At 35.7% G+C, this 24864-nt stretch overlaps 1 protein-coding gene across 1 annotated transcript; it reads left to right on the top strand.

Annotated features, from left to right (window-relative positions):
* Nucleotides 1–1478: 1478 nt before the first annotated feature.
* Nucleotides 1479–23974, top strand: LOC131155047 (E3 SUMO-protein ligase MMS21). Its single transcript, XM_058107952.1, has 7 exons — nt 1479–1717; nt 1805–1876; nt 9927–10037; nt 10136–10246; nt 12881–13020; nt 23330–23415; nt 23493–23974. Exons 1-7 carry the CDS (start codon nt 1622–1624, stop codon nt 23630–23632), a joined length of 756 nt encoding a protein of 251 aa, XP_057963935.1. The 5' UTR covers nt 1479–1621; the 3' UTR covers nt 23633–23974.
* The last annotated feature ends 890 nt before the right edge of the window (nt 23975–24864 follow it).

The raw sequence follows: 24864 nt of genomic DNA, 5'->3' as shown, positions 1-24864 counted from the left end.
AAATAGACTACAAATGGTGTAAGTCATTACATGGTCACCTGAGCCAAAGTTTTTTAAAATTTGATTAATTAATTAATTAATTATTATTGTTGAGTTGTGACTCACATTCATTGGGTTTTAACTTAAATGCTATTACAAATGGGAGGACTTAAGGGCCTATAGGACCTGAGTTGTCTTTCATGCGCGAGACTTCCTTATTTACTTGAACAAAGTTAAGTGGGGGTTTTGCCGATTCCCTCTCCCCCTCCCCCCCAGGTAGTACAATACCATAAGTTTGAGTCAAATGTATCTCTTTATCCCACTGTTTGTAGCTCTTATTGCCCCTACTTCCCTAACTCTTTTTCTTTCTCCCTCTCTCCTCATCTCTTATTCCCTAATCATTTTCTTTACCCTTTCCATCATTCTTATGACTTTTACAACCCTCTCATTATCTTTATCCTTGCACACCTTTGATAGGATTTTCATAACAAATTCACTTACAACCAATCCACCATTTTCCTATCTCATTGACCAATCTCATCATTAGTTCGAAAAGTGTTTTAGTTTTTATCAAACAATTTTAGACGGAGACATAAATAGTCGTATTAACTAGGTATAAGTTTTTTCAATGTGAAAAACTTTATCTTGGGCAGCAATCAATTTATAATTTAGTTATAAGATTCAAGCTTAAACTATTGATGTTATTTTCTTTGGATATATAGTCTTCTAGGAGACATTCCAATAGTTAGAATTTAAAACTTTTATGTTGAATATAGGTTTAGAACCTTGTGTAATAGGTGAAAATGAATATGAGAAGAGAAAAATGGATTACATACCTTCCATTTGTCTAGCCGAATCCTCATTAACCTCCAATACACAGAAGAAAAAAATCACTATATGTAAAACCTCTAACTCTTAACATACCTCGAACATTAAAGTAAATGCATACTTATCTTAAACATATGTCAAAAGAAGTTGGTGCTCATGGTTTTAACATGGTAAGCAAAGATAGTGTAGGCCTTGTATGGGCCCTACTGTGTATTGTTCTTTCTAGTAGCTGCGTCAATTAGTAACTACATGTTTGTGCTGAAAAACATTACTTATAAACAAAATAAGAACAAGTGTATAAATGATCGCCATGCATCAACGTCATTTCACTATTTGCACTCAAAGCCATATTATTCATTTCAAACTCTTAATTATCATGAGTCTATATGACATGCACAAATTTAAAGGGGGCTAATCCATAAATCTCTTTTCTTCTTTTTTTACTTGCTCAAATGACTATAACGGTGAGGAGTCGATGACTTTAAACACTTCCCTTCACCCAAAAGATATTGTTGAACCAATTCTCTTTATCCTTCACACTTTCAGGATCGTTTGATGCACAAGAGTGGAATTAATAAAATAAAATCAGTTTTTATAGTTTTACATTTTATTTTATCTCGCCAAAAATTGGGTCAAATTACAAGAATGCCCGTACTCCATTGGCATAAAATGGGAGATATTTGATTTCATTTCTTCCCTCTTCAGCCCGCTTTCATTTTCCCTCGGAACAGCCCTCCAGCTTCCCGCCCTCGCCATTACAGTATCAAGGGGCCAGCTCCAGCTTAGCGGTGCTCGCAAGCCCTAGAAGTCGTCTATGGCGTCGACATCTGCTCCTCGTGGTATCGGCGCTGCCGCAAGGATCAAGACAGCGGCTTCTACACTCTACAACGACAACCAATCTTTCATTGCTGTAATTATTCCCTCTCCATACACCTTAGGTCATTCGTCTAGGCATCTCGCTTCCGTGATTATGTTTTTGTTTTCTTTTTGGTTTCAGGATGTTCGAAAGACCCTGAATCTGGTGAAGGAAGTTGCTGTTGATTTGGAGAAAGAAGAGCAATCTGATATGGTATTTTAACTAACAAATCCTAGTTTCTGAATTTACAATTTGATGGAATTTGGATCGTTTCATAGTTTCATGTGTTAAATCAAAGTTTAAAGATGATGATATTAACTTTTGGCTCTGGAGTTTAGGTTTACCTATTGCCTTAACTGGTAATTCTTAGTTCTAAGATGCTAGTAGCCTTGTTTTGGATGTCAAATTTTAGATGATTTGAAAAAATACTTCTAATCTTAAAATTATGGAGTACTTGACTATATTTATACAAGGCAAGAAGCTTAACTAACTATGATAACTAACTATGACTGTAATAACTAACTCATCTTCTCCTCTTCCAGTTTAACATGTGTAGCCTTAGATTTTAACTCTATTTGTTCAATCCGTGAGGCAATATTCCAACAACCCCCCCCTCATGATGAACATTATGAACATGTATATTGAGAATGTTCATCTTGTAGAGATTATGCTGAAATGGAAGAGAGCCAAGAGGCTTTGTGAAAATATTTGCCAATTGCAATTGTGAAGGAACATGGAAGAGCTTGATGATATTTTGTTGCAGCTTTTCTCTAATAAGATGACAGTCTATCTGTATGTGCTTTGTTCTCTCGCGTTGGAATGGATTAGTTGCAATAGACAATGCTGATTTACTGTTTGTGTAAACCAAAGCTGGCTGCTGATGGTTGATACGTAGGTCCCGTAGTGCATAAAGAAGCCATTGAATTTCACAAGTTGTTGAAGCAAGGGCCTTATATTCTGCTTCAGCAAAAGATCTGCTTATCGTAGCTTGCTTTTTACTCTTTCAAGAAATTAATGAATCACCCAAGAAGATGGCAAATCCAATTACACTCCTTCGAGTGTCAATACACCCTGCCCAATCATTGTCTAAGAAAGCCTTGACTTGCAATTCTGATGAAGTTGGAAAGAATAAGCCTTGGTCAGGGGTTGCCTTTGGATACCTAAGAACTCAAATGGTTGCTTGGAAATGACTAACAGCTGGTTTGGCTAAAAACTGACTGAGAACTTGGACTGAATAGGCAAGATCAGGTTGAGTTAATGTTAAATATCACAACCTCCCAACTAATCTTCTATAGGCCAAAGGATCTTCATACGAATCTGAATCTGAAGCAGTGAGCTTTAAATTCGTTTCCATTGCAAAAGCTGCAGGTCTTGCACCAAGAACTCCAGCTTGTTCAAGTATGTCTAGTTAAACTTCCTTTGACAAATTGATATACCAGTTTTAGATCTTGCTACCTCCAATCTGAGAAAATATATGAGTTCCCCCAAATCTTTAATTGTAAACTTATCATGTAGAAAAATTTTAAGCAATTTTATTTCAAGCAAGCTGTCACTGGCCAAGAGAATATCATCTACATAGACTAGTAAAGCTATTAAGGATGATTTAGATTTCTTGACAAACAAAGAACAATCTGAGCTACCTTGAGTAAAACCATAAGCAAGCAATGCTGTGGACAGTTTAGCAAACCATTGCCTAGATGCTTGTTTCAAACCATATAGACTCTTCAAAAGTTTACAAACTTTATTTTCTCCTTTGACAACCAAACCAGGGGGTAACTCCATATAAACTTCTTCATGCAAGTCACCATGTAAAAATACATTATTAACATCCAATTGATGAAGATGCCAATTTTAATAGCAGCTATAGCAAGCGGTAGCCGAATTGAAGTAATCTTTGCTATTGGAGAAAAAGTGTCAAAGAAATCCAATCCTTCTTGTTGAGTGTAGCCTTTAGCTACCAATCTAGCTTTGTGTCTTTCTATAGTTCCATCTGCCTTATACTTGATTCAAAATACCCACTTGCAACCTATGGTCTGTTTATTTTTAGGAAGAGTAACTAGTTCCCAAGTCTTATTTAACAAGGCATTTATTTCATTTTGCATTGCAGCTTGCCATTCAGGAATTTTAGCAGCCAATTTGTAACTTTTGGGTTCTGTGGAGGCTGAAAGGGATACTAGAAAAGCTTTATGAGAAGTAGACAATCGATTTGTAGAAAGAAAATCAGATATGGGATATAGAATACCTTTATTAGGAGAGCAATCAGCAATAGCAGATGAGTGAGTTGCATGTGGAACCTGTGAAGTAGTACCACAATAATAATCCTACAAGTAATTTGGCATTCGTTTAGTTCTTGAAGATTTTCTAAGTTGTGGTGAGGCAATATTTGGAACAGGGTCATTGTTCAAAGGTGGTTGATGGTTTGTAAGATTCTGATCTGAGACAAGGTGTTGATTTGATGGTGGATGTTGATAAGAAAGAATATCAGAAGAATGAAAATAGAAATCTGAAGTAGAATTTGTCGGAGGAAATAAGAAGGTATGTGTTTCAGGATTGGATGGAAAAGCCTTGAAAGGAAAGACATTTTCAGAAAAGACTACATTTCTTGAGATGAATACCTTATTTGTATTAAGGTCCATTAATTTGTAGCCTTTTATGTTAGAAGGATAACCTAAGAATAGACATTTGGTAGCTCTCGGGTCAAATTTATGTCTATGATTTGTGAGTGTTGATGCAAACAAAGACAGCCAAACACTTTGAGGTGAGAAAGATTAGGTGGTTTATCAAATAGCATTTCGAATGGTGTTTTGTTGTTGAGAAGAGGAGTAGGAATTCTGTTTATAATGTGTGCTGTAGTTAACGCACAGTCACTCCAAAAAATTCAAGGCATGTTTGCTTGAAACATTAAGGCCCTAGCAGTGTTTAATAAATGTTGATGTTTCCTTTCCACAACTCCATTTTGTTGTGGAGTTTCCACACAACTTCTTTGATGTATAATGCCATTGTCATTATAGAATTGAGTCAAAAGGAATTCAGGGCCATTATTTGACCTTATGGTTTTGATAGGAACGCTAAACTGTGTTTCTACCATTTTGCAAAAATTTTCAAGGATAGAAGGAACTTTAGATTTCATCTTGAGCATGTATACCCAAGTACAGCGTGTATAGTCATCAACTATAGTAAGGAAGTATTTGAAACCAGAATAGGAAACAACATTGAAGAGGCCCCATATATCACAATGGATCAAGTCAAACTTTTTATTTGAACTGGTTTGAGATACAGGAAATGAAATCCTTCTTTGCTTTGCTAAATGACATACATCACAAACATTTGTAGAATTGAAAGATATAGATGACTCTAGCTGTCTAAGAAAAGGTAATCTTGAGTTAGAAACATGGCCTAATCTGTAATGCCAAGTGTCTAATTGATTTTGAGTAATAGCTGAGACCAAGGAGGAAGAATGAAACTTGGGTTGGTTGCAGGTAGCAGCTTTTGAAGTAGTTTGAGATAGGTCGTACAGTCCATGTTTCTCAAATGCAATCCCAATCATCATCTTTGTTGATTGGTACTGTAAAAGGCAGTAGGAGTCAAAGAAAGAAGCACAAATATTAGACTGCTTTGTTAGTTTAGAAACAGATAGTAAATTGAATGAAAAACTAGGAACACATAACACATCATGCAAAGATAGTGTGTTTGAGAGACAAATATTGCCAATATGTGAGGCTGGAACAAAGTTCTCATTTGGCAAATTAATAGAAGCATTGATTGATTTAGGTGGAGAGGAATATAATAGTGGTGAACAGATCATATGATCTGTTGCACCTGTATCCAGAATCCATGAGGATACATCTTGTAAAGATGAAGAAACAGAATAGCAAAGGTTTGAAGGTTTACCAGAAAATTGAGAAGTAACAATGTTTACAGCTGATGTAGTTGTTTGGGTGGATATTGGAGATGAAGTAGAATTTGCAAGTGCTAGCAATTTATTGAATTCCTCAGAAGTGAAAGAAAACTTTTGATCCTTGTTACTGTGTTGAATGGAGACCTCAGAGGTTAACATAGCAGCATGAGCAGTGGGTGGTTTCCGTTTCCCTTTTGGTCTAGTCCAGCCAGGAGGGTAACCATGAAGGTGGAAACATTTCTCTACTGTATGTCCATTGTATCCACAATGAGTGCAATATAGAGAAGATCTCTTCTGTTTGTCTTTGAAAAACTTCGATGGAACAGATGGTTGAATACTCTGCTTGGCAATCAAAGAATGAGTTTCATTGCTGACAAAATTATTTAGTTGTCTCTGACTTTCCTCTTGAAGTAGTAAAGAGAATACTTTTGCCGTACTTGGTAATGGTGAAACCATAAGCAATTGGCTTCAAATTGAAGCGTAGGAGTCATTTAGACCAACCAAAAATTTAACACATAATTAGACTGCTGTCTAACCAGCAAAAAATAAAACAGGTTGCAGGTACATGTTGCTACCTTTCCACAGTTACAGGTTGGGAATAGTCTGTAATTAACATGCTCATCCCATAATGTCTTGAAAGAATTAAAATACTCAGTAATTGATAAAGAACCTTGATTAATAGAACTTAAGAGATTTTTCAAGATGAGAAACTCTCGGACCATCGCTTCTTAAGTATCTTGTTTTCAACTCTTTCCAAAGATCAACAGCAAATGTAACATAAAGAAGACTATTCCTTATTTCCTTGGAAATAGAATTCATTAACCATGAGAGAACCAGATTATTGGCACGCAGCCAAGCAATAGGAAGAGTACACTGATTAACAGGAGGAGCAAGAATCGAACCATTAATGAACGCTGCTTTATTCTTGATTGTTAGAGCAATGATGATTGATTGACTCCATGCGATATAGTTATCACCAGTAAAGATTTCAGAAACAAGTAATGCACCAGGATTGTCACTTGGATGCAAGTAGTATGGACTGGATGGATCGTCCGAAGGATTGATCGTGCGATGAGAAGTATGAGAACTGATAGAATTTTCGTCAGCAAAGTCATTTCTGGAATTTCTCCAAGAAATGCAAGAAAATATGTATAAGGAAAATACAAGAAAGATTTCAAAGCAAAATCTTTCCTTACAAAACCAAAGAAAGATTTCAGAGCAAAATCTTTCCTTTCAAAAACAGTCACAAAGCTAATTCATTATACACTTGGGGACAATGCTTGCAGCTCGATACAAGGCCAATGCCAAGCAGTAGTGTCTTTTCATTTGCAGAAAGTTTTAACTGCTAAACTATCATCTTCTCTACTTTTCTTCAGATCCCTGTGAGTATTGCATGCGGCTTAGTTGTTTGCTCTGATACTATGTCAAATTTTAGATGATTTGAAAAAAATACTAATAGTCTTAATATTACAGAGTACTTGACTAAATTTATACAAGGCAAGAAGCTTAACTAACTATGATAACTAACTATAACTATAATAACTAACTCATCTTCTCCTCTTCCAGTTTAACATGTGTAGCCTTAGATTTTAACTCCATTTGTTCAACCGTGAGGCAATATTCCAACATTGGAATTCTGAATAACAACACGATAACAAACCAAACCTTAAGTCCCAATATGTGGGTTTTGGGAACTCTGAGTAATTCCTTAAAAATTATTGGTTGTAGTTTTTGAAGTCGGTGCTTGAAGAAGTTTGGATTAACGTGTACAAATGCTGAAATTTTAAAAGAATTCGTAGTTTAATCACTAATTTAAAGATGCTGATATGTGAAAGCTTTTGCATTTTAATTATTTGTTGGAATTGAAAATCTGTAGTTTGAAGATAATGAGAGACGCCAACTTCTGGGGTTTTAGAGGGATATTTAGTTTGAAATTTTGAATTCAAAACAAATGAAGCAAGATCTCTTACAACCATTACTACTTTAGGGTTTTGGGATTGACATTGTAAGGTAATAAGTAAAAGTGATGGGAATTAGATTGGGCAATAGTTTGGGCTTGGGGGAAGGGACTCTTGTGAGTTAAGGGGCTGGACTGGGTTTGAGTGATTGACTATGCTGGCAGCAAGATGTTGAAAATAATAGAAGAAGAACAAGGGCAATAGAGATAGAGATAGGCCATGTAATGACACTCAGGATCCCAAACAATCACAAAAGAATGCAATTAGGTCTTGTAGAAATGGCACAAAGCTGGAAATTTCCTTACTTCATTGCTTGAAGACATCCATACATGCCTTTATGTAGAGATCTTATACTTAGCGACTATGAAACTTGGTGACTAAGTAGTCAAACTACAAGTTCCCGTATGGTCAAACTTCACGTTCTTGGGTAACTACGAGTTTCTAAGTGAGCAATGATACATTGCCACCATGGCACCATCTATCAACGCTATCTATTGCCACATTGGATGGAATCTCAACGCACAGATGACTCAATGTACTTTTTAAGAAAATAAGTGTAGTGTCAAGATTCTAGACAATGTGGCATTGGATGGTGGCAATGAATGCCAACAAAATAATATCCTTTCTCTTGCCTTCAACACAATTCTGAGAATAGCTATTAAACATGGCTCCTAGTGCTATGAATACAATTAATGACTCATAATAAACCACATCTTTGGACTTTTTATCACTGAAATACCCATATAATAAAATCACATAAAAATAGAAAAAGTAACCATGAACAGCTACTGAAATGCAAACAGTACTCAAGTGTAAAATCCAACGCAGTTGGGCTTTTGGGCACAGGGAAAGGGTTTGTTGTGAGTTGTGGGGCTGGACTGGATTTGAGTTATTTGTTTTTCTGGCAGCAAGCTATAAATAATTATTGGAGAACGGAAAGAAGAAGAAGAATCAATTTCTGCAATTACAATCTATCACTGCTATCTTCCATTCTATTTGTGATCTCAACAGATGACCCACTAAATACACTTTAAGAAAAGATGGTCATGCGTCAAGATTCTAGAACTCCGGGCAATGGAGCAATAAAATGAACTCTCTTCAACTAGGGATACTCGGTCTTGGGCTTTGGATCATGTTGGGAATATATTCTTGTATATATATATATATATATATATATTTGAGTTTTTGACCCATTCCAACTCTTGTATATATATATATATCTATTTGGAAGGCCAACACACCCCTGCTGACTGCCTAATAGAATCAATACTAATAATCTATCAGAAATCAGGAGACCTTTGAAGGCCTTATCTCTAGATGTTTGTATGCTTTGGTATTTGAATTATGATCAGAATCTCATTTGTTCTTGCACTGTGATTTTACTTGGAGCATCTGGAACAAATTATTTGGCGTACTGGGAGAAGCTTGGGTTTGTCCAATGTTGGTGGAAGGAATGTTGGCTATTTTTGTTTTGGGACTTTGGAAGTAGGAAGGATAAGGCTGCTCTTTAGAAATGCAGTATATTTGCAGTGCTGTAGAGATTATGCTTGGAGCAAAATGCACAAATTTTTTCAGGGAAGTAATTGAATTGGCAACTGGTCTGGGAGAAGATTCAATACTTGGCCTCTTTATGGTGTGTTGGCTTTGGATGCTTTAATGGAGCTAGCTTTTTGAAAGTACAAAGAGAATGGAGGAATCTTTTGCTTTGATATTTCATAATATTTATTTGTTATTTAGTTCCTTTTTTTCTGGATTTTCCAGAATTTTCAAGGGAGATGTCTTATTCTCCTCTTTGTAAATTCTTCCCTTATTAATGAAATCTCTTCTTTTGCTATCACAAAAAAATAAATAAATAATTTCCTTTCTAAGTACCTGCAACACTATTCCAAGAGTATCTATTGAACAAGACTCCTATTGCCATGAGTTAACCACATCTTTGGACCCAATATTACCAAAATATCCCTGAAATAAGACCACAGAAAACTTAACCCAAAAAATAGCTTTGAACAGTCTGCCACTGAATTGTGAAAATTAAATTTAACTCCAATACAAATCTCCTTCACCATCATCCCACCAAATCAATGCTCGTGGTTGATAAATTTGCCTCTTTTTATTATTTATTTATTTTCTGTACTGCTGACTACTGACTACATCACTCTAGGTCTGGGTTCTGTGAAGGTCCTTTTTTGTTTTTCTTGGAATGTTGGATAAACTCCAAATTTTAGAATGATAAACTTTAGAATTTAAAATTTCAGTTGAGTTTCTATTTTACACTGACAGCCTCCTTTTAGAACTTGAAGATGCAGATAAGCCTTAATTTTTGAAATTGAATATAAATTGTTCATAGTTATAATATGTGAAGCAAATTTGAAGATGGTGAGAAACCATATGGCTGATGTTGTTGCAGGTGAAAGAGCTTGAAGATGGTTTTGTTGAGTTGTTGGAAGCTTCTGAGAACTATACACAATTCTCTTCAGCAATTCAGTCTGTTGGAAATGGATACCAGCCTGAGGCAGAGGTAGTGTCTGTCTTGTGTTCATGCCCAATAGTTTATTTTCTAGAACTCTGACTCAACCCTCTTTTCTTCTTATTTATTTGATTTGATGTTTTGTGCAGTTGACAGATTTCAAAAAGTTGTTTGAGGATGAGGTTGCAAAGCTCAAGGCTAATTCTTCTTCAGCTCCACAAAACAGTCCATTATTACGTCATTTCAGGGAAGCTATATGGGTATGGTCTTCCATCAATTAATGAAAGAGAAATGGGAGAATAATTTTTATTTTCTTGGATGCAATTTGTTACTAAATATAAGTATCATATGTGAACAGTGACGTGCACTTTTTTGCAATGGATTTGCAATTGTCTTTTGGAGATTTTTTCTGTGCTGAAATTAAAACACAAATATTTTCTGCTTGTGAAATCAAAGTATATATGATGATTCTTTATTTAAAATGCTGTATTTGAATGTTTTCGCTTAAAAGTCCACAATTATTCAACTAGTTTAACTTAAAATATTTTATTTGAAAATTTTAATTAAAGCAAGTTTTTCTATGATTTATGTGGTGTGGGTCTCCATAATAAGCATGAAAGAAAACAAAATGTTAGTATTTTTGGTTTGTGGAATGCCTATTCTTAAGAATTGATTAGTTATAATAGGTCAGTTACAATTAGTTATATAGAAAATTATGTTGTTGCTATAAAACAAATGACAAAGTGAAACTTTTTATGAATACATAGCAAGGAATATAGAAGGAATAACTATTCCAAAATTTCACTGTGGGAATGTCTATTCCTTTCTTATTGCATATTAGATGAAATAATAAGGAATAGTTTTTGCCTTTATTTCCAAATTTCTCATTGTAAGCCTCTTATTCCAAGGAATAGCTGTTCCACAAACCAAAAAGTAACCTATGGTAATGGTGTTGCATCTGCACCTGAAAGGTCACATGTTCAAGTCATGGACGCAGCCTCTCCAAATGTGGGGATAAGGCAAGTGAAAAAAGCTTATGAAGTATAACTAATTATTTCTGCGAGGTTTTGAAATGTACAGTTTTTTAGCATTAATTGCGGCATTTCGCCCATAAGAATGATGAAAATAAAAAAATGAAAATAATGTACAACTGATTTGTTAGATAAGCTTTAGGGGGGGGTGGGATTTGCATAACCGCACATCAGCATGATTAAATGGAGATAATGAGCTCGCACATAAGATGGGAGCTTTGAAATGTGCAGAAACCTGCTTAGGTACTACTACCAACACACCTACCTACTCAATGAGTTTTGTTTATCGTAAGTCAAGTTTTAGGGTCTGATCTTTGACCCCAACAGGAGTAGTCTTTCTTCTAATTAGAATCTAGTAGGCATGTCCTTCTGCTCTGAATTGACTGGTATTGATGATAAGATTGATTTAATTACCAAAACAAGCTTGCAGAATTTCAATAACATCTAATGAGCTCAATGGCTGCAATGTTAGTGTGTGCTGCTCTTAGATCTCAAAAGAAATGATTGAGATAGAAGGGAAACTTTTTGTCTTTAGATGCTGGTAATATATGGAGAACTTTCAAAGTACTTCATTTAGATGTATGATTAGCGAAGAGCACATGTTACAGTAAGTCTTTTAAGTTGTTTAGAAGATAAGACACTGGTTTTTGGCTTAATATTTCATTCATACTTAAGATTTGAGATGATTAATTATTTGAGTGGAAATATGAGAGATGGTCGATCATTTATTTTTTTTATGAAAAAGGGACGATTGTAAATTAGCCTGCTACTCTGGGTACTACCGTACCAGAGTACCCCCACCAGTGGAATCTTGTGAAGCCACACAAGCCAGGGGTGGCCCCAAGGAGTCATTTGCACACAATGGATTTTGAAATGAGGGCTTGCACTGCTTTGATCAGTTATGAACTGGTCCAAGGGCATCTAACCATTTTTGCATACTAGATCAGTGTACATGGTTGAATTTGTTAATGGATTGGTTATGAAAAGAAGAAAAAGTTGAAATTTGGAAATATTCAATAGCAATGTAACCAAGGTTAGTGGATATACTAACTTGGTGAAAAGTTGTGTAACAAAGTACAGATGGCTGAATTCATTAATTGGTCATGTTGTAAATACATTCATTATTCATCATATGTATTTGAAATAATAGAAAGAAGCTTGATAGTGGCTTCAGAAAGAGAGAGTGGGCAACAATGCCTAACTGGTTTTATTAAAAAAAAATCTGGCGTACAGGGAAACCATGAGGTGGCATCCTGTATGCCCTTTATAACTGGAATTAGAAGTTGAAATGCCAAAAATATTCATGCTTATTGAGACTGAAGAGGCCAAAGATATGTCAGTTACAAGTGCTTTAGATGCTTGGAGGGTAGCCTTGTCCAAGTCCATTGCGTTTGAATTTTGAGTTTCAATCTCTGACACATGAACAACCCATATATGTTTTATAGGTTTAGATTAAATTTAAAATATGTTATATATCTCTCTGTTCCTCTCTCTCTCTCTCTCTATATATATATATATGTATGCATGCATGCATGTATACATGTATTCATTCGATGTGTAAAAAATTTTCAATCCAAATAGTTTGATCTGGATTTTTAAGTTAGTAAAGTTACCAATTCCAGAAACTAAACGAAACCATATTGCTTGGTTTGATTTGGTTTTCTCAGTTCATAAGCACTGTCCTTGGGTGTATCGGGAAGAAATTTTCTGCCACTTTGCCCAATCATTTTATTATATTTATGAGTCATGACTCAGTCTATTACTTCCATGTTTGTTGCTGAATTGTTTTCCATTATTTGACCAACTGCTCAAGTATGCACGAGAATCTTACATATTTGGTGTTTCTTACTAGTTTCCCTGCAGAATGTTCATCATGCAGGACAGCCAATGCCAGGAGAAGAGCAGGAGGACATTGTGATGACCAGCACCCAATGCAACCTTTTGAATATCACTTGCCCATTAACTGGAAAGCCTGTTACAGAACTGGAATATCCAGTCCGCAGGTACTGAATGACAGCCTCTCTTATTAACTCACTTCAGAAAAGGAGATTTGCATTTTTTCTATATTGTTATGGATAAATGCTAGTTCTCTTTGCTGGCATGGATATTATATATGCATGTATAAATTGTATGCGAAAATATAAATTATAATTAAACTTTTATGCAATTGTGTTTTTGAATTTTTTATGCAAGTGTGGAGAGTGGTGGATTGAAGATGAATGGTTGATGTTACTTGAGCTTTCTTTTAATTGGCCTACTGGATTAATTGCCCTTTTGTATACCAATGAAGCTGGATTATAGCATCTTTAAGCACTGGCATACAGCAGCATTAGCAGGTTTAAGCTCTCCATGCTTTATCAGTGACAAAAATCAATTTGTGACAGTCCCTTCAACTTTTGAAAGGCACCATACTATTCAAAAGCACAATCCTTAACAGCCAACAAAAACTATTCTACTTTTTCCTCTTGAGGGCTGTATATCTTTCTCACACAATAAGAAGTTAAAATATCTCCAAATACAGACAGGCTGTGATTTATATAAAAGAAATGAATAACCTTAATTGGCGACAATGATTTCAAAGGGAACCTGCCTTTCACTATAAACCATGATGGGGCTGCTACATTCATGTGTCAAGCTAAATTTGATATGACTGCACAATGACCTTAGTTGAAACTAGTATAGCTAATGCAAGGAATCCTATAAAAACACAATAAGCCTTAGAGGAGAAACTTATGGAAGCCCCAAAGCGGGCCCTCTTACCAAGTTCTGTCAAAGTGTAGAAGAATATAAAAATGGTCAGTACTGGCTGTGATTCCCAACTACACAAGTTGTAAAAGTGTAAACAGCAAGGATAATCCTGAACAAACTAGGCAAAATCCATATAATTCTAGACTCCTTGCTCCAAATAATCTAAAACAAGAATTTAGGGATACCTTTCTACCAGTGTCCACTGGCAAACCTCACAAAAACTAAGAGCTCAACGTAGCTACTTCTGATTCCAAAATTTGTTTCTCCTCTCTTTTAAAATTTTGACAGTTTTTCATGCCTTTGGGAAGCAGGAAGAAACACAGCGGTTTCTTTGAGGGGCCAGGGCTTCATGGCCCAAGTGTCACAGGGCAAGATTTTTCAAGGTCTTCCTATAACCGCTTATCTTGTGCACACTGGGTGGGTAATCATCATGTAAATGATGGTGTAGGGTTTATTCTCTAAGTAGAGTAATGCCTTAGGGGAAAAAAGGGAGTACAAGTACGTGGTAATAGTGATGTTTTTCTTGGGCTAGAGTGAAATTTTCATAGGAAGCTCTTTAGGAAATGGTGAGTGTTCATTAATCTCTGTATAACTCACTAGCAATTGTAAGTGGGTTTAGCCTACTTGCTTCCCCTGCTAACACACATTGCATGTTGAGGTTCAATAAGATTACAGCTCTCATGTTTACTTCTTGCTTACTACTTACCATGTGTTTTGTATTTGATGCTTCTGATCATGTTTGTTTGGGGAGTTGGTGGTTTACTTTAGGCTTTAAACTGGTATATTACTACTGCTGCATGGCCCTTTACACAGTGTGAAGTTTTCAGCCCATGACACATAAGAAGGAAAGATCTTCAAATGCACAGCCCTTGAGCCGCTCCTCCAGCAAAGTAGGAAATGCAAAGGCCCTACCCAAGGTAGAAAGAATGAGCACTGCAGTTCCATTGCTAGCATGCACTGAAGAAGATGGTCCATACTTTCCTTCTCGGCTGCCTAGCATATATAGCACCTATTAGGAAGCATCCATTTCCCTAGAAATAAAATAATCACCCGTTGAAGTCTTATCAAGTGTTGCATTAGAAACAAAAGAGCACAACTTTAACAGTAGCCACCTTGCTAATGCAATACAGTTAATAATGGCTGTTATATAATTGGGTAAAATGGAAGATGTAACTAGAATGATAGGTCTCTCCCTCTATTTATAATATATGTCAAGTACAAAGCCAATGATCATAATACCCTTACTAACTCACACTTACTAACATAACCCTAAAACATAATAATAAAATAACTAAATAACCATTAACACTCCTCTCAAGTTGGACCATATATATCATATGCTCCTAACTTGTTACAAATGAATTTCACACGAGCACCTCCCAAGACATTATTGAACAAATCAACAAGCTGAAATTCAGAGTTCACATGAGTGATTGCAATGAGCTTCTATACAAGTTTCTCCCAAATAAAGTCGCAATCAACTTGAATGTGCTTTGTCCGCTCATGGAAGAGCGGGTTGGAGGCAATATGAATAGTGGGTCAATTATCACACATTAACTCCATAGGCTGAGAATGTGATAAACCTAGCTCTTCCAACATGTTTTTCAACCAAACAAGTTCACATGTAGTGTGCGTCATAGCCACTCTGACTCGGCTCTTGGCTTGACTACCACAGTTTGTTTTTTACTTTTCCAAAACACTAAATTACCACCAACAAAGATACAGTACTCAGTTGTGGATCTACAATTGGAAGATGACTCGACCAAATCTACATCTGTATATCCCTTAACATGAGTGTGACCCTAATCCTGATATAAGAGACCTTTACCTGGTGCACCTTTGAGATATGTCAAAATGCGAATTACTACATCCCAGTGACTTGTTCTCAAGGAATCGAGAAACTAACTCACAACACTTGTCGGGAAGGATATTCTTGGTCGAGTGACTGTAAAATAATTTAACTTTCCAACAAGTCTCTAGTATCGTCCTAAGTTAGGCAACAAATCACCCATATCTGATACTAACTTGCTATTGGGATCCATGGGTGTATCAATAGATTTGCATCCCAACAACCCAGTCTCATCTAAAAGATCAAGAACATACTTTCTCTGTGACAAGATGATTCCCATTTGAGATCTTGATACTCCTATACCTAAAAAGTACTTCAATGGTCCTAAGTCCTTGGTTTGAAACTTACTCTGTAGGAAAAACTTTAGGTCCTAGATGCCTTGATCATCTTCACTAGTGATCACAATGTCATCCACATACACAATAAGCAGAATCTTGTCGGATGGAGTATGATGATAAAATACAGAGAGATCTGCTACACACCGTAGGAGGCCAAACACAAGTACTATAACTCTATTAGCCAAACCATGCTCTGGTAGATTGTTTTAATCCATATATTGATTTCTTAAGCCGATACATTGAGCTTGACTTCCCTTGAGCAACAAATCGAAGTGGTTGCTCCATATAGACCTCCTCCTAAAGATTATTATGTAGGAAAGCATTCTTCATATTGAACTAATGTAGAGGCCTATGATAAGTAGTGGCTAAAGAGATTAACAAACATATTGAGGCAAGTTAGCGATCAGAGAGAATTTATCTCAATAATCCCAACTGTACACTTAAGTATATGCCTTAGCAACAAGGTGGGCCTTCAAACGAGCCAAAAAACCATCAGGATTGACTTTCACATTGTACTTAATGACAACCAACCACAGATTTATCAAGAGGAAAAGGTACCAAATCCCAAGTATCATTATCATATGGCACATGCATATCTTCAACCATTGTAACCCAGCCAGAATGGGATATAGCTTCAGAAATAGAGTTTGGAAGAGCAACAGTAGACAGAGTATTTGTGAAATTATAATACGAGGGTGACTAGAAATCATAACAAACAAATTAGAGATTGGATGTTGGGCACAAGTGTGTTTACCTTTTTGAATAGCTATAGGAGGATCAACGTCATGAGAAATAAGATCATTTGACGAGGGAACTAGAGGCATAGTAGTAGAAGCTGAAGGAGGCTCTCCTCCCTTGAATCATTGTGTGTATACCTGCAAATTGGGATGATGCAAACTATGAGAAAGACTCAAATTGGATGAATATCTGGGAGGATTGGGCACAGATAATAGGTCAGGATTTGGAAGGCAAGGCAAAGGAAGGAACTCATCAAGGTCAATAGAACTCAAGGAATCAAGGTAACATGGTGTAGACTTAAAAAAGGTGACATCAACAGAGACAAAGAATTGATGTAAAGTGGGGCTATAACATCAATATCCCTTTTGAATATAGGAATAGCTTATAAAAATACATTTGATAGCATGAGGATTCGACTTATTCGTTCTTGGAGTTAATTGATGGACAAAGGACACACAATCGAATATAATAGGTGGAAGAGAGAACAAAGGAGCCTTAGGGAAGATAACTAAATATGGGACTTTACCACCAAGGATAGAGGATGCCATTTTATTGATGAGGGAGCAAGATGTGAACATAACATCACTCTAAAAAACTTTGGGGACATTTGTTTGATATAATAGGGTGCAAGTGACTTCAAGAAAATATCTCTTTTTTGCTTTGTAACTCCAATTTGTTGGGGAGTGTGGGCACAAGAGGATTGATGTGTCATACCAGAATTAGTCATATAGGTAGTGAATTGGATACTGAAGTACTCCTTAATATTATCACTACGAAGTATCCAGACTAACATATCAAACTAAGTCCATATTTGAGAACAAATGGCGCAAAAGATATCAAACAACTCAGAACCATCTTTCTTTAAATACAACTAAGTCATCCTAGAGTAGTCATTAGCAAATGTAGCAAAGTATCGAAACCTCAACTTCGATGTGACAGGACTAAGACCCTAGACATTGGAATGGACTAACATGAAAGGACTAACCACCCTTTTGTTGACTTGAGAAGCAAAGGGAACACGATGATGTTTCCCCAATTGACAAGACTCAAAGTCAAGATTAGATGCAGAACTCAATGATGGAACTAGCTGTTTTAACTTGTCCAAGGGTGAATGACCTACACGACAATGGATTTGAAGTGGCGTAGCAGTGGTTGTGCAGGAAATAGGAGGAGAAAAAAGTGGCTCAAAGTAGTAAAGCCCATGAGCCTCACGTTTTGTGCCAATCGTTTTCCTCATCTTTAGATCCTGAATAACCATAGAATCAAGAAAGAAGGTGACAGAACAATTTAGTGACTTTGTAAGCTTACTAACTGACATGAGATTGAAAAGGGGATTTAGCAATGTATACTACTAAAGAAAGAAATATGGAAGGAATAGGATTTATTGTTTCTATCGTCTTAACCGCAATAGTGGACCCCTCAGCAGTGGTAACTTGAGATAGATTTTTAGGATACTAGAAGGTAGAAAAGAAGTCGGTTGCATTTGTTATATGGTCAGTGGCAGTAGAATCAATAACCCGAGGACTAGTGTGAAAGATACCAGATGATATACAGACTATAGGATTGCCTTTCTAGGCAAAAGATTCAATGTGATAAGATGCTTGTTGAGACGATTGATATTGTAGAAATCTTGAATACTCCTCCTTTGATATAGTCACAATATGCGGTTCACTCAAACAAGTGACTACCGAGGAAACCATATTTTTGAGATTTGCAACAACACCACAGACTTAGACAAATGATAACTAGATTAATTGTTGAAGCAATCAGAACAACGATGAACAAAAGGACCCACAATGAACAAGTCACAAATAAATCAATACAAGGTTGCCACAGCACCAAGAAACTTAGACACGGCCCCAGGAAACCAACACACAGCACTGGAACAATTGGAGCAACAACAAACAAGGTGAACCACTGAAACTACCATGGCAAGTCACCAACAAACTTATAGTTACACAGCCTCACAAAAACAGCTTATGAACACTGCCACTGCTCCAAGAAACTCACCAATGGTCTTTACTAACACCTAACAACAACTAACAGATTACCACAAATGCATGGTTGAAAAAGATTGGATCTTTGAGTAATAACACATGACCAATTGCTTGATATTATAATCTATGAAAGGAATAAGAACATTGAGTCAAAAACACAGCAAAGACCTCTGTTTCAGACCCAATAAGCTCAATAACCATTGACAAACTGCTTTGGGAAGCATCAAGCAACCATTCCTCAGGTGCAGCACATGAGCAATTAAAAAAGTGTGTATCTCAACAGGAACGTTAAGGGGGAGTGTGTTGCTGGAAATTCTTCTATGATGGTAGACATGGAGCAGATTTAGGGTTTTAGGCTTTAGTTTTGATGATGGTTGTAACAGTTAGGGTTTAGGCCTTACAATCATGTTCTGATAACATGTTGAATAATTGGGTAAAATGGAAGACCTAACTTGAATGATTGGTCTCTCCCTCTATTTATAATATATGTCAAGTACAATGCCAATGACCATTATATCCTTACTAATTCTTACTAACATAACTACAACAAACAACAACAAAACCAAGCCTTAGTCCCACTAAGTGGGGTCGGCTATATGAATCCTTTTCCGCCAATTTATGCGATCATGGACCATTTCTTTTGATAGATTCAAAGATATTAAATCCTTACTCACTATCTCCTCCCAAGTTATTTTAGGTCTACCCCTACCCCTTCTACTGCCCCCCACAGTAACTAAGTCACTCTTCCTCACAGGTGCACTATAAGGCCTACGTTGCAAGTGTCCATACCATCTGAGTCGTCTTTCCCTTATCTTATCTTCTATAGGAGCTACACCTAACTTACCACGAATATGTTCATTCCTTAATTTATCTTTCAATGTTATACCACTCATCCATCTAAGCATCCTCATCTCGGCAACTTTTACTTTTTGGATATTATGTTTCTTCATCGCCCAACATTCTGATCCATATAGCATAGCTGGTCTTATAGCTGTCTTATAAAACTTCCCTTTCAATTTTAAGGGTATTCTACGATCACATAGAACACTTGAAGAACTTCTCCATTTTACCCAACCTGCTTTAACTCTATGCATTACATCATCTTCAATTTCTCCTTCAGCTTGCATAATAGATCCAAGGTATCGAAATCTACAAGTGCTATTTATTTCTTCATCATCAAGTTTAACTTTGTCTCCAATATTCCTCCTATCATTACTAAAATTACATTTCATATATTCTATTTTATTTCTACTTATCTTAAAGCCTCTAGATTCCAAAGCTTCTCTCCATAATTCTAACTCAGCCTCTACTCCATCTCTAGTTTCGTCAATTAATACAATATCATCTGCAAACAACATACACCATGGAACCTCCTTTTGAATACTCTTAGTCAATTGGTCCTCACTAAAGCAAAAAGATAAGGACTCAAAGCAGATCCTTGATGTACACCTATGGTAATTGGAAATTCTCTAGTTTCTCCATCTATAGTCTTTACACTAGTCATTACTCCATCGTACATATCCTTAATGACATCGGTATACCTACAACATACACCCTTTTTTTCTAAAACCCACCATAGAACTTCCTTAGGTATCCTATCATATGCTTTCTCAAGGTCAATAAATATCATATGCAAGTCCCTCTTCTTTTCCCTAAACTTTTCTATTAATCTTCTTAAAAGATAAATAGCTTCTGTGGTAGATCTCCCAGGCATAAAACCAAATTGATTTTTTGAGATCTTCGTTTCTAACCTTAATCTTTGTTCAACTACTCTTTCCCATAGTTTCATCGTATGACTCATAAGTTTAATTCCACGATAGTTATTACAATTTTGAATATCTCCTTTATTTTTGTATATAGGTATTAAAGTACTTTTCCTCCATTCATCTGGCATTTTCTTAGTTTTTACAATTGTATTAAATAAATTAGTTAACCATATAATTCCGTTATCACCCAAGCATTTCCAAACTTCAATTGGGATGTTATTTGGTCCCATAGCTTTCCCATTTTTCATTTTTTTAGTGCAAACTTAACTTCGTTAACTCTAATTTTCCGAATAAATCTTATATTTTTAGTCTTTTCCTCATTTGACAATTCTAAATTTAAGCCTTCTATTTGGTTTTCGTTAAACAACTTACTAAAGTAACTTCGCCATCTTTCTTTAATATCTTCGTTCTTAACCAAGACAATATCATCCTCACTTTTTATACATTTTACATTTCCTAAGTCCTTGTTCTTCCTTTCTCTAGCTTTAGCAAGTTTAAATATATCTCTTTCCCCTTCTTTTGTACCTAATCTATCATACAAACTATTAAATGATCTATATTTAGCTTCACTTACGGCCCTTTTTGCATCTTTTCTTGGCTCCTTATATTTTTCAAAGTTATCGCTGTTTCTACATTTTGCCACGTTTTATACCAAATTCTTTTTGTCTTTATGATTTTTTGTACATCTTTATCCCACCATCAACTTTCTTTGCTATTTGAGAATCTTCCCCTTGATTCGCCTAAAATCTCTTTTGCTATCTTTTTAATAGAGCTAGCTAATCTATTCCAAAGAGTATTTGAATCTATCCCATCCTCTAAGGTTCAATCCCCATCTTTGATCATTTTATCTTTAAATTTTATTATATTTTCTCCTTTTAGGTTCCACCATCTAGTTCTCCTACACTGGTTTATTTTATCCTTTTTCTTCCATTTTTTAACGCATATATCTAACACTAAGACTCTATGTTGTGTGGTTAGACTTTCACCTGGAATAACTTTACAATCCTTGCATGATACACGATCTACCCTCCTAGTTAAAAAAAAAACTATTTGACTTCCATTTTGTCCACTTTTAAAGGTTATTAAGTGTTCTTCTCTCTTCTTAAAGCAAGTATTCATTATACTAAAATCATATGACATAGCAAAGTCTAAGATCATCTCCCCAGACTCATTTTTGTCTCCATATCCATATCCTCTATGTATCCTTTCATAATTTTTATTATCTCTTCCAACGTGTCCATTCAGATCTCCTCCTATAAATATTTTCTCAGTCCCTGGTATGCCTTGTATAATACTATCCATATCTTCCCAAAATTGTCTCTTAAGATTTTCTGCTAAGCCAACTTGAGGAGCATAAGCACTAATGATATTTATCATCTCTTGTCCTAATACCATTTTGATTTTTATAATTCTATTCCTTACTCTAATTACATCCACAACGCTATCTTTTAAGTTTTTGTCTATAATAATGCCTACTCCATTCTTATGTTTTTCTTTTCCAGTGTACCAAAGTTTAAAACCTGATTTATCGATTTCTCTAACTTTCTCCCCCACCCACTTAGTTTCTTGAAGGCAAATTATATTAATTCTTCTTCTAATCATTGTATCCACAATTTCCATGCTTTTACCCGTAAGTGTCCCTATATTCCCAATTGCTAATCTAATCCTAGTTTCCTGAACTAACGTCTTTACCTGCCCACATCCAGAATGATGCAGGAACCCTCGCATATTTGACACCGTACCCGGGCGCCGAAACAGCGCGTCACTTCGGGGCGACGACCTAGCCCACCCTCACCCACTTTTCGCTACACCCGGGTGGTTCAAGTGCAACGCGTCGCTCGTAGGGGACGCTCCAGCAAATATTCGGTAAGGATTCATATCATAGTGATCTAACAAATTTTACGCTGGCTGTCAGCTACCTAATGCAACCCTCCTCTTTAACCCGGGCTTGGGACCGGCTGTGTGAAAAAATTAGGACATTTAAGTGCATCACAGGCGGAGTTTCTTACTAACATAACTCTTAACTCATAATAATAATGCTAAATGACTAAATAACCATTAACAATGACAAATATATTTTTTTCTTTTAGTTCCCTTGGAACTTGAAGAAATATGAAGCATCAAAACAGTGACTGCTGTAGCTCTAATGAACCCAGCTGTATTTTATTATTATTTTACTGGTATTTATGTTTTTAATGTTTTCTTATTATGAATTTCTTTAAACTCAAAACATTAGAATATCATATCATGATTTTGGCACTGTGGCGGCCCTGCTACAGCAGTCATAACCATCATAAACATCGAAAAAAAGATCTTCTGAGTGAATATGGACAATAGACTGCTAATATTTAACCTTTGGTTACCCTTTGATACATTATTTCACTGGTGATGGATGTTACTACAAACCACAAGCTTGCTGGTTGGAAAAAGGATGATATAGTGAAATGACTATATTTTAATGGCTGGCCACATGTAAGCAACTACTTCAGAAAAAAAATGGATTGGAGGTGGGGTGATACAATATAACGCATATTGGCATGTTTATGTCATTGCTAGCATCAAATGAAGTTTCATGTCTTGTATAATTAGATAATGGTAGTGTTTGGGAAGCATAGATTTCGAGCCTTGAATTTGGATTTGTGTGGACTAGGAAGAAACAAAATACAATTTTATACTGCGATTTGCCCAAATCCACATAAATCCAGTTTCAAAACCTGAAATCTATGCTCCAGAACATAAGGTGGGTTTGCTCAGAAATTCAGATGGCTTTGTTGTAACTTCTGCACATATTGTCCACGACTGAATTATATGCATTGAGCTCTAAACCATTTTAAAATATGTTTCCTGTTTAATTTGAGTTTCACATGTTTTTGCAGCAACGACTGCAAGCATATCTACGAACAGAAGGCAGTTGTGCACTACATGGGATTGAAGCATGCGCAACCGCAATGCCCTGTAGCAGGTATTTGAAATTTCTATGATTTTATTTTGTCAAATTTCTCTGCTTCACCGACCCTCAACCATTTTCATTCCCTTCAGGTTGCCCCAAATTGCTTCAGATGGAGCGAATTCTCTGCGACCCATTATTACTTGTTGAAATTGATGAGTTGCGTTCAATGAGTAAACAGACTGTTAGGCCTAACATTATAGAAGATTTCACTGATCTTGATGAAGATTGAGATTTTGGGAATGGTTTCTGTAGTCGACTTCTTCTGTAACTTCCGGAGTATTTTGAACTTCTCCACCGATGCCTCCAATCTAACTTGACTCTTCTTTGCTTCTGGATTAGAGGTTGTATTATGTCTCCATCTTTATTATTCTAGTTTCTTTCCAAGTTCATTTTGAATATGGTGGTTAAGAGGGTCAGCATGGTGTTTTACGTACGAGGCGTGAAGGTGAATTGAAGGAACAATTGCTCTAGTTTTGGTGGCTGCCATCTTAACAGCTTTGTTTAATTTATCCAGAGAGAGAGGAGATGTTCAATAATAATATTGCTTGAACTGGCCTTTTTAAGACTCAAAGGCAGTCCTTTGATTGGTCTTGCAATATGCCCTATTCCCTGGGTTGTATGATGCGCGCTAGAGAAAGCTTGTGTGAGATTTTTGTTTTTTGGTCATTGTGGGGAAAATGTTATGATTGCCAATGTCAGGAAGTATTGTGTACAAAATCCGTTACACAAATATTTTCTTTTCATAACAAAATTTCATCATCAGCGATAAAATAAATAAACCTAACAGGCACAGATAGTAAATAATCTGTAATATAAATATGAAGTTTAGATGGTTTTCCATCATCTTTTTGAAAATATCCTTTATTTACAAATTGTCTTACAATTACAATTTTTACAATCATGAGTATATATAAGTAATTTAATAACTTATTTTATTTAAAATTTTAAAAAAGCTATAACTGATCATTATCTTTTTAACTTCCCATTATTCCTTGAAAAATATCAAGTTTAAAAATGTGATAAAATTTAAACAAATATTTATAACTTCCAAATTATTCCCTAGAAATGATATATTTAAAAATATAAATAATTTTTTATAACTTACCACAATCTTCTTTACTCCCCATTATCCCCTAAAAAATAATAAATTTCAAATTGCAGAACACGCTTGTAGAGTGTGCTTGCTACTAGTTTCAATTAAAAAAAATTGAAAAGATTTTAGAGCTAAAAATAGTTTCATTTTTTAATTTTAAAAATTACGACATATTCAGTTTTTGTTATGAAAAGTATACAAATTAATGGTTGTCATCCTTTCATTTTTCACCACCATAAATTATGTACCTCTTCATTTTCACCACCTTAAATTGTGTGCTATCCTTATTGCCCAATAAAAGGATCATCTCTCCGTCTCATTTTGATATACACAAGTAAAGCTTGAAGTGTGCATCTTATAGAAAGGAT

The sequence above is a fragment of the Malania oleifera genome, chromosome 1 (genome assembly GCF_029873635.1).
Source record: "Malania oleifera isolate guangnan ecotype guangnan chromosome 1, ASM2987363v1, whole genome shotgun sequence".
Classification (NCBI taxonomy): domain Eukaryota; kingdom Viridiplantae; phylum Streptophyta; class Magnoliopsida; order Santalales; family Ximeniaceae; genus Malania; species Malania oleifera.
Note: the sequence above shows the minus strand (reverse complement) of the source record. Positions and strands in the feature narration are given on the sequence as shown.